Source organism: Stenella coeruleoalba, assembly GCF_951394435.1.
Source record: "Stenella coeruleoalba genome assembly, chromosome: 2".
In the NCBI taxonomy this organism is placed as follows: Eukaryota; Metazoa; Chordata; class Mammalia; order Artiodactyla; family Delphinidae; genus Stenella; species Stenella coeruleoalba.
In genome coordinates this window covers 134,752,455-134,767,622 of record NC_137147.1, presented here as the reverse complement: position 1 = coordinate 134,767,622, position 15,168 = coordinate 134,752,455, and the positions used below count along the sequence as shown (strand labels likewise).

General features: G+C 57.1%; 1 protein-coding gene across 2 annotated transcripts in view; it reads right to left on the bottom strand.

The window, feature by feature from the left end:
- Positions 1-6,265: 6,265 nt before the first annotated feature.
- HCN4 (hyperpolarization activated cyclic nucleotide gated potassium channel 4) overlaps positions 6,266-15,168 on the bottom strand; it is a 42,288-nt gene continuing 33,385 nt past the window's right edge. The window contains exons 3-8 of one of the 2 annotated variants that reach the window (XM_079912091.1): positions 12,782-12,943; positions 10,524-10,742; positions 8,684-8,830; positions 8,339-8,579; positions 7,837-8,001; positions 6,266-7,730 (exon numbers count right to left, since the gene is read on the bottom strand). In XM_079912091.1, coding sequence (XP_079768217.1) covers positions 6,268-7,730; positions 7,837-8,001; positions 8,339-8,579; positions 8,684-8,830; positions 10,524-10,742; positions 12,782-12,943 — 2,397 coding nt within the window. In that variant the 3' untranslated portion in view covers positions 6,266-6,267. The remainder of the gene's footprint in view (positions 7,731-7,836; positions 8,002-8,338; positions 8,580-8,683; positions 8,831-10,523; positions 10,743-12,781; positions 12,944-15,168) is intronic. The other variant, XM_079912092.1, reaches the window with a different exon arrangement.

The following is a 15,168-nucleotide window of genomic DNA, read 5'->3' as shown; positions in this document are numbered from 1 at the left end:
CTGCGCGTCCGGAGCCTGTGCTCCGTGCAATGGGAGAGGCCGCAACAGTGAGAAGCCCGCGTACCGCAAAAAAAAAAAAAATCACTAATCTTGATCTCATTAAAATGTAAAACTTCTATTCATCAAAGAACACCAAAAATAAGAAAGAAAATATAAGCCATACACTGGAAGAAGATATTTACAACACGTACAATGAACAAATAGATGTATGTGTATAAAACTCTTATGAATCAACAAAAAGACAACAACAGGAAATCAGGCAAAATACATGAAAAAATATTGCTCAGAAGAGGAAACATAAATGGCAAATGAATATGCAAAAAAAAATTCAGCCTTACTAGTAATTAGGGATTTGCACATTAAAACACAATTAGATATCACTAGACTGGGAAAAATAAGAAAATCTGATGATTGTAATCATTGGCAAGAATGTGGATTAAGAGTAACTCTCATGCCCTGCAGGTGGAAGTGTAAATTGTTAGAACTAGTTAAAATGGCTTGGCATTATCTTGTTAAGTGAAGATTAAGTCACCCTATGACTCAGTTCTTCCACTCCTAGATGCGGAGCTTAGAGATGCTCTGACACATCTGTACCAGGAGCCACAAACAAGAACGTCTGTAGCAACAGTGTCTGGAATAGTGAGAACTGGAAATGACTGAAATACCTGTCTCCCGAAGAACACATATGTCAGTGGTGGCATATTCAGATACCAGAATGCTATACAGCAGTAAAGATGAGTAAACTATGCTCCATGCATCAACAAGCTCTCAAAATTACAGGATTGAATGAAAAAAAAAAGCAGATTACTGAAGAATACATACAGCAGGATGCCACTTATATAAAGTTCAAAAATTTACAATACATTCAGTGGTATATGAAAGTGGAAGAGGTATAGCCCACCCCGGCGCAGGCAATGAAAAGGTACATTATTTGTAAAGAAATTTAAAACAATAATAAAACGGACTGAATCTGCTGCTGCTCATCCCGATGCATCAGCAATTCTGAACAATACTGTGGACAAAGCTCTCCTCCCCACAAAGACAACTACTTCCAATCCTCACCCTTCCACCTTGGTATACAACTGAACACGTTGTTTGGAGACATTTTATTTCCGTAGTAAAAAGTATCATGAGAAGTAACAGGGTGCTAAAATTAAAGTTCAGCTGCGTGGTTTCTCTTGGAGAGCGAGAGAGGGATACAGATGGGGACCAGCAGATGCCTTCAAAGGTATGCCTTACGTTCTATTTTTTAAACCAACTGATTGGTACATGACTGTTTATCCCATTTTTAATATTAAGTATCTATTATGTTTATATCTTCTTCTGTGTGTATGAAATATTCCACCCTCAAGAGAAGAGTGAAAATGCAAAATCAGCAGGGGGAGGGCCAGGTTGGAGAGAACTCGCTCTGTAATGCACTGGAAGCTGCAAGCTCAAGAAAGAATAAAAGGACCACGGTTGACCAGAAAAGGATGAGGAACCGCATGGGGGCAGCAGCAGCAGACACCCAGGCTGAAGCTCAGGGGATGTGGGGGCCTGAACTGAGGGGAAAATCTGGGGAAGCCATGGGCACAGGTGAGGCTTCCAGGAAGCACATGTGGAGTGAGAAGATGGGGGTCACAGCCAGGGGCCCAGAAGCACTGAGCCTCAGGAGAAGGAACCCTTACTTCTGAGGCTGAGGCTGAGGCTGAACAGGAAGGCAGAGCAGTGAGAGGAGAGCAGGTCCTGAAAGCTGGGGAGGGCTGGTCAGCAGGCCACACACTGCTGGGAGGGCCGCAGGACAAAGCCGAGGAATCCGCCCTGGATTTCACAATGAGGGCCATGGAGGACCCAGTTGTTCTGTGTAGAAGAGGGGGGAGCCAGATTGCAGTGGAGGAAGATGTGACTCAGAGGAAGGGAAAGGAGGGTGGGGAGTCCAGACAGATCTCCAGAAGTTTGGCTGAGAAGATGGGAGCGGCAGCTGGGAAGAGACATGGAGTCAAGGGAGGGATTTTATTAAACTTTTAAAATGTTCTTTTAAAAACCCCAATCTGGTTTAGCCCTGCTAGGGCAGAGAGGGTGCCTTCAGACCTTACCCCGGTGCTGGCAGGTTTTCGCTGGAGTCAAAGCAGGGGCTTCGGTGGCATTTCTGGTGGCGGGGGGGGGCTGGCTGTCTGCCATGGTGGGGAGGAGTATTTTATCACTGACTGTTCAGAATCGCTGGTAGCTGGTGATGGTGAAAGATAAGAAGAAGCAAACCACTTTTAGTAATTTTTATTCTTCTTTTTAAATTCTCTACAGACTATGCACCTTTTCTTGCCTGCACAGACAGACTGCGCCTACCACCCAGCCCTCGGTACATACCACCAATGGGAGGAACAAGGTTTGAGTCGGTGCCCTTTGGCCCACTGTGATTGAGGCTAATTCTTACCCCCTTAGGGTTGTTGTGAGGATGGAATGAAAGAACAGGAAAGCACCAAGTGCCTAGCACACAGTAGGTGCTTACTAAGCAGACTGCTGACCTTTTGAAGGCAGGGAACAGAGAAGATAGTGACTGGAGTTGCTCCAGGCCCCAGTGGAGGAACAAGGCCCTGTGTGGACCTGGGGTGGATCCAGCATAGGGTGGGTGGGGGTGAGTCTCCTGGATCTACCCCTTGCAGTTTGGCTGGGCCCGCAGCTAATCCCTCCCACCCCGCAGCTGCTGTCTGTCCACAAAGTCCTCCCCATAGACCCAGAGGCCAGGCCTGCATCCCGCCTTGCCCTGCCCCTCGCACGTCCCAGAGGACCCACCGCTGCCTGGGCTGCAGGGGGCAGTTGTCATGGGGACGCAGGGCCTGCTGAGCTGCCTCCTTAGCAACGGGACTCCCAGGCCGGTTACCATGGCAACAGCATCGACTAAGCAATCAGGGATGGGGATGGGGATGAGGACGGGTTCCCTGCCCTTTTCTGAGGACTTTCCCCTCCGGAGGGCGGGCTACACAGCAATCTTTGCGCCACGCTGGGAGCCCCTGGGACTTCACTTTTCCAGCGGCGGATCACTGCCTCTCTCCCACATGGCGAGGTCCAGCTCCGAGGGCCCTCGGGGACCCTCTGCGGCCAGGGGTGGGGGAAGCAGCCATCTGAAGGCTTTGCAGAGGGTCTGGGGGTCAGGCTTACCCCTCCTACCACAGTGGGGAGTAGGTGCCACACCTCCTAACAGTGAGGCCTCTCAGATTCCCCAACCCCAGCAGGAGCTCACGGGCTGTGGCCCCTCCATGGCCACTCTGAAATGCAACCTTTTGTCCTGGCCATGACATCCACCCCCCAGCCTGGTCACCTTTTGTCCCCCAGCCACCCTCCATCTGAGGGCCCATCTAATCAAGCTAAGAGGGCATCTCCCTCTTCAGTATCCAACTGCAGTTCACGTGCACACTGACTACCCTTCTCCTTCAGGGAGCACCAAGGAGTCCCAGGGACTCTGCAGCCCCACAGCCGGGGTGGGAAGGACCTGAGTCAGGGTCTTGCACCTACACTAGCAGAGAAAGGACACATACTCTCTTTCTCACCCTCCTCCTTAATGACTCTCGTCAGCCCCGCCCACAGTGCGAGCTTCTGTCCATAGCCAGACCTCGCACTCCCTTGCAGCTTTGCCTGCCTGCTCGTGGGGCACAGGCTTGTGCACACAAGCGCCCCGTGCTCTAGGGACCATGTCCCACTGCCCTCCAGGGCCTGGCTCCTGAGGCTCCCGAATTCCCCCCATCCCAATCCCTGGCCCCTAGAAGAAGGCAGCAGCTACTGGAATTTTTTTATTGAAATAGAATATACAACTCGGCGCGTTTACCATTTTCTGTTTTAAAAATGGAAGATTTGAAAATTGCTTGTGGGGGATTGGGGATGGGAGGGCCCACTGACCGGACCTGGCTTTCCCAGTCTCTGGAGTGGCTGGGCAGGGCCCTGGACCCTCCACCCAACTCCTATTCCCTCCCTGCCCCTGCCAGGACTAGACTGAGTTTGGATGCAGAACTCAAGTTGAGTGCTGCTACTTCCAGCTCTGAGAACTCCCTGGGCCCAAGCGGGCTTCTCCTGCCCAGTAGAGACCAAGGCCAGGTGGCTCCTCGTCTCTCCCTAAGATCCCAGGATCCTTCACTCTCTTCTTCCCTGGATTATTGCCTCACACTCCCTGTGACCCACCTATGGAGAAATTTTGTCCACATCCCAGGACAAAACCTGATCTTGTCAACATTCTGGCTTAAGAGTAAGGAGGAGGGTTCTAGATGGACAAGGCAGTACCAGCCCTCCTCATTAATCAGGTCTTGGCAGCCTAACCTCCTCCCGCTCTTCAGGCAGTGGGCAGACCACTGGCCTTGTCTCTGGCAGGTGTCTGAGCTGCTTTCACAATGGCCCCCGCCCTGGACCTGCTTCTGGCTCCTAGTTGCCTTCGGAATCAAGGTCAGTCCCCTTAGCCTGTCATCTAAGGCCTTCCCTCTGACCATCCAGCCTCTGGATCCCTTCCCAAAGCCCCTGACTCCACAACTCCACATCCACCTCAGTCATGTCCCCACTGTGCACTCCATCCTACACCCCCCCTCCCTCCTTCCTTCCTTCCCTCCCTCTAACTCTTCCCACACCTGGAGGCCTGGCTCAAGCCCACCACTGGCCACACATCTTCCTTAGGCCCTTAGAAAGTTGCAGCCACCTCCTGTGTCCTGAGATCATAAGCCCTGGAGCCCGCAGCCAAAGCTCCCCAGGCTCTCACCATAGCTCGCTGGGGCAATGCGCTGGGCACGTGAGGAGGGGGCAGAAGAAACATGATTTACTGAGCACCTACTATGATATGTGCAAGGCGCTGGGCTGGGCATTTCACACGTACTACTTTTCTTATCTGGTCCTCATAGGTCCTTGTGAGGTGGTACCATAAGTATTCCCATTTTACAAATGGGGTAACAGAAAGCTCAGATAACTTGCCCAAGGTCACACAGCTAAGACGTGGCAGGTCCGGGATTCGAACTCAGGTCTGATTACCTCTAAACTCTGGTCTGTTGAATTCAGCCCCTCTCAACACAGTTTTCTAATGAAAGGAACATTGGCTTTGGCCTCAGGTAGGCCTGGATTACAATCTCAGATCAGTCCCAGCTCTGCCACTTGTAGTTATGCGATTCTGGAATAATTACCAAAACTTGGTTTCCTTATCTGTGAAATGGGAAGAATCAAAGTAACTACACCTCCTGGCCTTTGTACAATTGAAGAAGTTAATGTGTGTAAAGTGCTAAACCAGTGCTTGGCACAGAGCAGACTCAATAAATAGAAGCTTCCCTCACCTCCCCCTGTACAGATGAGAAAACTGAGGGCCACAGAGGTGATGGGAATGTGCTTGAGGCCCTACAGGAAAGGAGAGGCACAGCCTGGAGTCTTCTGCTTCCACGTAAGAGGTCAGGCTGGGACTGGATTTGAGACCAGAGACGGGGAGAGAGGGGGCCTGCTGAGAAGCCCGGGCGGGGGGGGCGGGGGTGGTGGGTCCTCTTCCCTGAGGACTGGAGAGAATACTTCCCCCAGGCCCTGTGGTGCCCAGCCTGCGGGCCAAGGCAGGTTGCTGGATGTAAGGTGACCTGGGTGTCCTGGCAACATGGGGTTAAACTAGATTGCACACACATGTGCACACGTGTGAGTGGCTATCTACATGGCTCTACAGAGCACTACATAACTATACATATACACATCTTACATATATATACATATACATATTCATATACATATCTTGCTAAGTTTGCAGTAGAAAAAATGCAAGACTCTCAGGGCCCTGGCCCGTTTGTCCCAAGGACTCAGGCGACTGAGGCTCCCCAGGAACAAACCCAAGGGCAGCCCTTCCTGGAGGAATGGGATGACCCCTAGCAGAGTGGGGCTCCAGGTTCACAGCTAAGGGCCTGGTGGTGGCTATTGCCCTAAAATGAATACAATGACAAGTCTGCTCTAGGTATCCCAAACATGGGTCACCCCCACCCTTGCCAAGCCCCAGAGAACCCACCTGCCTTCCTCTCACTTTTGCATTTGGGCCCTGCCTGCTCCCCTCCCCCCTCCCTCTAGTGCTGAGTATTAAAATAGTCTATAAAAGCAAGTGACCAAAATTCTATAGCTCTAAGAATACCTGGTTATTTTCTGCTCTTTTGTTTTTCTGGTGTGGGTTTTTTAATGATAATTATTATTGTTATTGGTATATCTCCTAATCACAGTTAAACCTGAAGAAAGAAAGGAGAAAAAAAGAGGAGAGAAGGAAGGAGGGAGGGAGGGAGGGAGGGAGGGAGGGAACGCAGCTCATAGATTGGAGGGCAGTTTGGAGTGCACTGGCTCAGACCTGGCCCCAGGTTCCCTCTGGGGAGCAGCAGTCAGAGGGGGACCCCCAGAAGAGGTGGTTCTTGCCCCAAATAAAGAAATAGGGGGTGGCAAAGAACCTGAGGATGTCTTCCGAGGCAGAGTGACGTGCTGGCCAGGGACGGCACCATAGGGCCTCCCGGGGAGACCGAGGCCCCCGCTGCCCCCGCTGCCGCCCCCGCCTCTGGGAAAGAGTGGGAAGGCAGCCACGGACTCCCCAGAGGAGTGCGGGGAGGCTCTGCGGAGAGTCTGTGCCCCGTCCTGGGGTAGGGCCGGCTGAGAGGCTGAGATGAGCTTGAGGTCCTGGGTGAGGCGGCCCGGGGTGAGGGGCGGGGTGCCCCGGCGCTGGGGGACTTGGGGTGGCGGGGGGCTGGATGCCGGAGGCAGGAGCAAGGAACCGTGGGAGCCGGATGCCCGGGGAGGGGCACTTGGGAAAGTTCTTGGAGGGCCTGGGCTGTGGCCAGGGGGGCTGAGACCTCCTCGGGGGGTAAAGGCTACAGGAGAGGCCCCCCCTGAGGCCCCTGCCGCCAAGGACAGCCGCTCAGGCTGCCGCGGGGGTGTCTCTGGCGTACTTGGTGGGCCGGCGGCCAGACCCGGGGACAGCTCCCCGGGAGGCTGGCCCAGCTGCCCGGGGCTGGACGACGGGGACCTGGCCGAGGCTGGGGGAGGCAGGAAGTGCTCCGCCAGTCCCAGGCCGCCCCGGGCCCCCGGCAGCGGGGGCGCCGGCTGGTTGGCCTGTGGGGAGCGGGCGCCCGGCTGCAGCGGGGTGAGCAGGGGAGAGTCCGAGGAGGACAGGGAGCCTCCCAGCGCCTTGTGGAAGTGGCCGAACCCGGCTGTGGCGGCGGCGACGGCCGCCGCAGCGGATGGCGTGGGTGCCGAGGAGGAGCTGCCCACCCCAGGCGGCGGGGAAGAGCTGGACGAGGGCAGGAGCGGGCTCAGTCCGGCGGGTGCAGAGAATCCAGCCAGCTGTTGGATGTGGAAGGAGGAGGAAGACGGCGTGTCCACCTGCGACGGGCTGCTGGCGGGCGAGGCGGAACCCAGCGCCGACGGGATCAAGGACTGCAGCCGCTTCAGGTGCCGGGGCGTCTGCCCGGCCCCGAGGCCGCCCAGCCCGGGCCCCGGGGGAGGCCGGAAGATGGCGGCGGGCAGGCGCGGGTGGTGGGTGAGCGCGATGGCCACGGAAGTGGTGGCGGCGGCGGCCTGCAGCGGCGCCTGGATCAGCGGGGTCCAGATGACGGGCGTGGGGGTCGGAGTGGCAGAGGCGGCGGCCTGGACGCGGTGGGCGCAGTGCGCCATCTCCCGGTCGTGCTGCACGATCTGCTGGATGATCTCGTTCTCCTGGTAGTTGAAGACGCCTGAGTTGAGGTCGTGCTGGACTTTGTGGAGGAGGATGGAGTTCTTCTTGCCTGGGCCACAGAACAAGAGCAGGAGCTCAGGGTAGGGTGGGAGGAGAGGGGAGCCCGCCCGGCCTGTGCAGCGGGGGGAATCCACCCTCCCTCCGGGCCGCCTCACCGATGCGGTCCAGGCGGTCCAGCGCCACCGTCTCGAAGGCCCGCCGCATCATGGGGTACTCCTCCAGGACCTCGTTGAAGTTGTCCACGCTCAGCGAGTAGAGGCGGCAGTAGGTGTCAGCCCTCACGCTGGCTGTGCGCCGGCCCCGCGTCAGCAGGCAGATCTCTGCCAGGACGGCAGGAGTCACGGGGGGGAGGGGGTTGCGGTGGGGGGGTCCCCGGCAGACTTCAAAGGATCCCCCACCCCACCCTGACCTGGGGCCCCGCTGTCTGGGACAGAAGCTGGACAGGCTCACAAGGCCCCACCCCTAGGCCGTGACCGCATCGGGGATGCCAGCCCCCAACCAAATGGGTACCAGACTGTCTTTCTCGTCTCTGGGACCACCCATGCCCTGGGCTCACGGACACCCGCCTCCAGGCAGTGGCGTGAGGGTCTGTGATGTCATCCTCGGTGTCTCTCCAGCCCATTGCCCCATCCCCCCAGGGCCCCTTGGCTGTCTCACCTCCAAAGTAGGAGCCATCCGCCAGCTTGGTCTCCTTGTTGCCCTTGGTGAGCACGCTGACCACCCCGTGCTGGATGAAGTACATCTTCTTGCCGATGGTGCCTTCGCGGATGATGTAGTCCCCCGGCTGGAAGACCTCGAAGCGCAGCTTGGTCAGCATGGAGGTCACAAAGTTGGGGTCCGCGTTGGCAAACAGCGGCATGGAGGCCACCAGCTTTCGGCAGTTAAAGTTGATGATCTCCTGCTCCCCAGACAGGGTGGATTGAGAAAGGGAGGTGGAGGTGAGGGGAGCCGCCCAGCAGGAAGGCCTGGACCCCCTCCCGGGCCGGCAGCCGCAAAGCTCACCTCCCGCAGCGGCTCGCTCAGCTCGCCCAGGATGCTCTCCTCGTCGAACATCTTGCCCTGGTAGCGGTGCTCGTAGTAGTCATGGATGCGCTGCCGGGTGTCGGGCGGGAGCTTGTGGAAGGACATGTACTGCTCCACCTGCTTGTACTGAGTCCCAGGAGAGAGGGAGAGGGCGTTACTCCCTAGCCAGCCGGCCCCACTGCCCCAGCTCGCACCACCCTGTCTCGGCTGCTGGTGACCAGAGCTGGCACAGACCCTGTGGGCCTTTACGGCCGACCTGTGAGATTGAGGTCCTCGGTGTGGGTGTGGCCCTGACTCCCAGCCGCTTGGAGTGGAGGAGGGGCGCCATCAGAGTGTCCACTCCTCACCATGTTCAATACTGTGAAGATGGCCGGCCGACAACAGGGACTGTCCAACTCCCAGATACAGGAGACCCACTGACCAGGAGGTCGATCGAGTTTCCTCTAAACGTCGGTCTCTTCTGTGTTACACTGTGGACCAGAGAGGCCTCACCCACAGACTCTAGAAGGAGCTGTTTCCCATCAGTTGTAACGAACTGGCAGAGGCAGCAGAATGGGCTGCAGTGGGTTAGAGGGACTGGAGGCTGAAGCCAGGAGGCCGGACCCATCAGGTGGGGCATGTATCCAAACATGGCCTCGGCGGAGGCTGTCTTTTGTTGAAGAGCAACTCCAGCCCAGGAGAGGGGCTGGGTAGAGCAGGGGCCTTAAAAAGAGGTTTGGGCACAAGAGATTTGTGAACCTAAGTGCCCAGGGCTTCACCAAATAAGAAATGCTCCTGCTCACCCCGGGGGTGATGGGTGGGTGCTGCTCCGGCCATCCCTGGATTGTGGGTGGAGAGCGGGGATCTTCAGAAGCATGGCTGGGACAGGAGGCACCATTAGGCAAGAACAGATGTTCCCCACACTGAGATGTAAGGGAAGTCCCTGTACCCCAGGAACAATCAGAAACAGGGGAGTCTATTTTCACCTACTAGCGCTCCAAAGAGGTGGGGGCTGACTATACTATTTGGGTCCCACTGCACTGAGATGGACACAGAGCGTGGGGTGAGGGTGAGGTGGGAAAAGAGCAGCCCCTAGGAAGATGGGGGAGAGAGAAGCAGAGAGCTGGGCCCACGCCACCAGGGGCCCAATGTGGGATGACTGAGAAGACGAGCCAGCCAAGGAGAGCAGGGAGGAGAATGGAGAGTGCGTGGTCATGGAAACAAGTGTGAAGCCAAGCAGGGAGTCATAACTGTCAGAGGCCAAGCAAGACAAGGACCCCAAAGGACCCCCTGGCTTCAGCAACACGGAGGGTAGAGGTAACCTCAGACTCAATGGGCTGAGAGAAGAAAGTGGATTCAGCAGCCGTAAACAATGTGAGTTTTTTGGTTGGTCGGTTGGTTTTAGGAATTTGTCCATGGAAAAGAGGCAGACAGCAGAAAAGATGGGAGGCAAAGCCCGTTAATGGTGGAGGGACAGACGTTTTTAAAAAGGGAGAGATGGAGCAAGTTTCAATGCTGATGGGAAGGCCCTCAGAGAGGAGGAGGCTGGAGGGGAGAGTGGGCACGGGGTGGGGAGGTCAGGAGGGAAAGGGGCCCTCAGTCAGGAGAGACAAGCCCCCAGTTTCAGCAGGAGGAAAACGGGGTACCAATAAAAAGACATTTAGAGGTTTAAGGCTGGGGGGCTGAAGAAGTTCTCACCTAGGAGGGGTTCGCCCCCATCTGTCACCCATACGGGGGCCCCCGTCACAGGGGCCTGGACCCTCTGGGGCCCGGTGGCTGGCAGCCTGTGCTCCCTGTGGGAAGGAGCGACGGGCAGGTTCTCCTGAGCGTTCCAGCCTACCTTCTCCTGGTACTGGCGCCGGGAGGAGTCCAGGGACTGGATGAGGGCGGTGGCGTGGCCGATGAACATGGCGTAGCAGGTGGCACCCACGATCATGCTGAGCATGGTGAGCCAGACGTCCGACATGCCCACCGGGGCCTGCCGGCCGTACCCGATGCACAGCATGTGGCTCATGGCCTTGAAGAGCGCGTAGGAGTACTGCCTTCCCCAGGAGTTGTTCTGTGGACAGAGGCAAAGGTGGACAGGTTGGGGGAGGGGGGGAGGGGCCTGGGCCAAGGGGAGGGCAGGCCCTTCTCAAGAAGAGCTAGAAAAGTCCCTGCTACCTCTCACCCCTCCGCCTCACTTTCCCAGTGGCTGAGGCCTGGGCTTACAACCTTGCTGTTGGCTGAAAGCCTCGGGTGAGGGGCAGGGAGGCCCACACTAGCGGCCCGTGGTGACCAAGTGGATCCCTCACTTAGGCCTTTCTCTGGCAGTGGAGGGGCAGGGCTCAGACCAGAAGCCCCAGCGAAGGGATGGGCACCCGCCTAACGCCCCACCGCCTCCACAGCCCCGGACCTCTCAGCCCGGGGGCAGCCTGGAGCCTCCCCGGCAGCCAGGGCTCCAGGCTGGGCCACCCCGCTGTCCTGAGCTCACCGAAGCAGCTCCATCCCCCGCACCGAACTACCGCCAAGTGAAGCCCATTTCCCCACTGACCTCAATTATAAAACCAGATATGCTTCCCCTGGGGGGACAAGCTCGGGCAGACGGAGCCGAAAACGCTGCCCTCGTTTTGGGTGAGCAGAGTTAGAGAGCTGCCGAGCTAAGTCGCCTCCTGTGTGAACCCGGCCTGCGTCCATCCAGGGCTGTGGCCACTCGTTACCCTCCCCCACCCCAGAGGTGGATGGCCTGAAACACACACAGTGCTGGGGGCGGAGGAGGGAGAGAGGGAGCGAGGCTCCTGGCTATTTTTGTCTCCAAAGCCAGTCGGTGTCTCCAGGAAGGCTCAGTGTGGGAACACTGCGCTCGGAAGGGCCATCTCCTGAATTTAATGCATGTGTGGGCCTGTCACCCTCCCACAGCGGAAACTGCCCCAAATGAAGGGGCCACCGGATAAACCCACCTCCCCAGTGCTGTCTGCTCAAGAGGCAGATGCGTTAGAAGAATGTGGAAAGCCACCCTACTGCACGCCCAGAACCCCTGCCCAGAGCCCTAAGCACTTCCGCAATCACCAGGTTGTTCCCAGCACCTGGAGGAAGGCACAGGCGCTGCGTGCCAAGTTCAAGCTCACTCAGACCATCCTGGACACAGCTGAGCTGGTCTAGGGGCTCTCATTCCAGAGGGTGGGAGGTCAATGATCTCCAGGGATAGAGGGGGCCTGGGCTCCCCGTCCCCAGGCAGCCCCCAGCTGCCTCCAGCCAGGGCTCTGGCTTACTGCTGAGCCTCTGGGGACCGGGAAATTCAATCCACGTGGCCGATTCATTTACACTTAGCTCATCAAAAGGCTGTTTTGCAAAGGCCTGTTTGATGCTGAAAGATGCCTCAGGGTCTCTTTCACCTCTTTCAAAGCCAGTTTTTCCTCCCCTGGGGCCCTGAGCGTTTGCCTAGAGACCAAACCAAACTGACTGGGAGTGAGAGGAGGACGCAGGGGTTCGCAGAGCCAGAGAAAGGCCCATAGGCCCAGGGGACCCGCCACCCTGCCTGGAGCATGCCCTGTTCACAGGAGGCTGGGGAACCCTGCCCCACGGCTCCTCTCACCCACCCACAGGGTGGATGGGGAGGGAGGGGATCAGGCTCCTTCGAACCTGCCTTCCCTGCTCAGGACCCCACCTAGGACGGGGCTGTGTGCCTGTGGGGTGGGGCAGGAGGAGGGTGCAGAGGGACAGCCCAGCTCTGCTGCTGGAGCAGAAAGCGGCAGCCACGTGTGATCTGGGAGTCCATGTGGGCTGCCCACAGTGGCCCTCACTGGTTTCTCCTTCCTAGGACTCTGCTGGCTTTTAATGGTTGGTCAGCCTCGGGGAGCAGAGATAGGAGGGCAGGAGCCACCAGCCTGGTATTCCCACACCTGATACAATCTGAGGAAGCCCTGGTCTTAGTCTCCCTGGGTGCAACCAGCGCCAAAGAGCGAGGCTCCCGTCTTCAGTGGAGGCTGTAAGGCAGCAGAGGCAGCAGCACAGAGCCAAGGGCTCCGCCGAGGCCCTACGTGACCTGCTCTGCCCATCTGCACCTCGTCGGTCCCCTCCCCCCGCACCTGGAGGGAGGGCCGAGGGCTGGGCACTCACCACCATGTTGTTGATGGACACCCAGCAGTCGTCGGGGAAGTCCTGCAGCATGGGCACCAGGAACTGCAGGCAGCCGTCCCAGTGGCAGAGCAGGAGCATCATGCCAATGAGGTTCACGATGCGCACCACGGCGCTGGCCAGGTCGTAGGTCATGTGGAAGATCTGCGGGCAGAGGGGAGAGATTGGCCCAATTAGCTGGGAGCCTGCCCGCTCCCGGGCAGACCCCGCAGCTGCTCGCAGGCCCTGATGCTCTGCACACACTGGGCAGCGCGCCCAGCTCGGTGCAGGTCCCGGCCGTGGAGAGGGTGGGAAGGCGTCAGGCTGGCCCTGGGAGAAGCAGCCTGCAGGCTGTGGGGCTCCAGAGGGACTCCACCTGGGATCCGTGCAGATACGGGGGTGGGCTCCCATGGGGAGTCCAGCCACCCAGGCCGGACACGTGAAGGGAGGGCACGTAGAGCCCCACACAGCCTGGAAACGGGCAGCTCACCTGGGCTGTGAGGACAACACGAAGAAGAGCCAGCCCACCAGAGGCTCCTCGGGGTACTATGGTCTGCGGTCACACCAGGGACATGGTGTTTCCCTAAGTCTGTCACTAGACTCTCAGGACCCTCCCAGGGGCAGCGGGTTCTGCCAAAGGCAGCCATGGAACTGCGTGGGGGGCAGTACAGACACCTAGGCTCCAAGTTCACACAGACCTTGATCCCAGGCCCAACTCCTACCCAATTCCTAGTTGTGTGACCTTGAGAAAGTTCCTGAACCTCTCTGATCGTGTTTCCTCATGTGGGAAATGGCGATAAAATTTCTTACCTTGAGTGGGTTGTCAAAAGGATTAAATTATACATATACAGTGCTTAGTACTGGGTATGGAAGTATTCAACAAATTGCAAACCATTATTGATAAGTTATTAATAATTAATCCTTATGATTAGTTAACATGTATGAGTAGTAATGCTCTCCTGTACAGTTTAATAAGGTACAGCAACCATGGCCACCCGTGTATCTCCACTCCTGTGGCTCTGAGCAAGAGGCTGAGGTGTGGCTGGGCAGGGCCAAGGATGCGTACATCCCAGCATCCCTGCCCCACCTCCCTCCTCCCCAAGCTGCCTCTTGGTCTGGTTTCAGCAGGGGTCACCATGGTGACAGGATGGGGAGGGGACAGAGATGGAAAGAAGTCTAAAGAGAGGTCTCTGGAAGTTCTAGACTTGCCTCTGGCCTGGGAGACTCTGGAGGTGCCCCCACCCCTAGTTCTGGTCCCTCCATATTATTCCCAGGTAGAGAGCCTTCCTGGAGAGGGGCTTTGGGCCAAACCTGAAGACTTGTCAAATGCCACAGAGACCTAGTTTAAGCCCATTTCAGATGGGGGAACCTGAGACCCAAAGAAACAGACCCTAGATATTTCAACCCCTGTCTAGTGGTCTTTTAGCAACAGCCCCGTAGCTGGTGGCAGGATATTCTGATACTTGAGACCTCAGTTTCCCCTTCTGGAATACAGGCTTAGCCTGGGTCTTGGTCTGGAGAAACCAAAGATGAATACTACTGTGTATCACCCCCTGGGTTGCGCCCACCTGTGGCCCCCTTAGTAGCATGACTCTGGATGTACGAGCTGAAAGGATGAAACAGACCTTGGAAAGTTTCCTGGAGGATGGCAGCTCTAGCTGTCCCATCACCCCTGTGTCCCCGGCAACAGAGAGACAGTAACACCGAACCTGAGGGGGGGGGCACACGGTCCCAGTCATCATCTCATTCAAACTCACAACAACCCTTTGCTGAAAATGTTGTTAACGCTTTTACACCCAGGCTCAGAGAAGTAAACGGACTTGCCCTTGGTCATGGTGGCAGCAGAAGGGGCAGATTTGAACCCAGGGCTGCCTGCAAATTATTAGATTGGCCCAGGGCGGGAAGGGTGGTTTTCAGTAGCTCCGTTTTGTAAATAAAACAACTCAAACCCAAAGTGGCCAAGTGATGTGGCCAGATCCACACAGCAAGCTGGACCCAGGGCCAGGCGGGACTTTCCGGCATTTCACCTCTGTAAGCCTGGTGCACAGCGTAATACTGTAGACAGAGCTGTGCGCCTGGCAGCCTAGCCCCACTGGGGCCCAGAAACCAGCCCCAGGGCTGTCAGCATGCCATTGCCCAGCTTAGCGGACACATCTCTGTATAAGGAGGGGTGGGCACTAGAGACCAGGCAGGGCAGGCAGCTCCTGAGTACCAGTGCCCCAGCTGTGGCTCCAAGGAAGATCCCACTTCTGCCTCTAAAGCAGCTGCTTAGGTGAACACAACAGCTCTATGACCTTGGGCCCAGTAACCTTGCAAAGTCTTGGTTGACCAGAATGCCACCAGCTCCCCAACTCTGGGGGGATGGAGAGGCTGAGTGACATGGGACCACC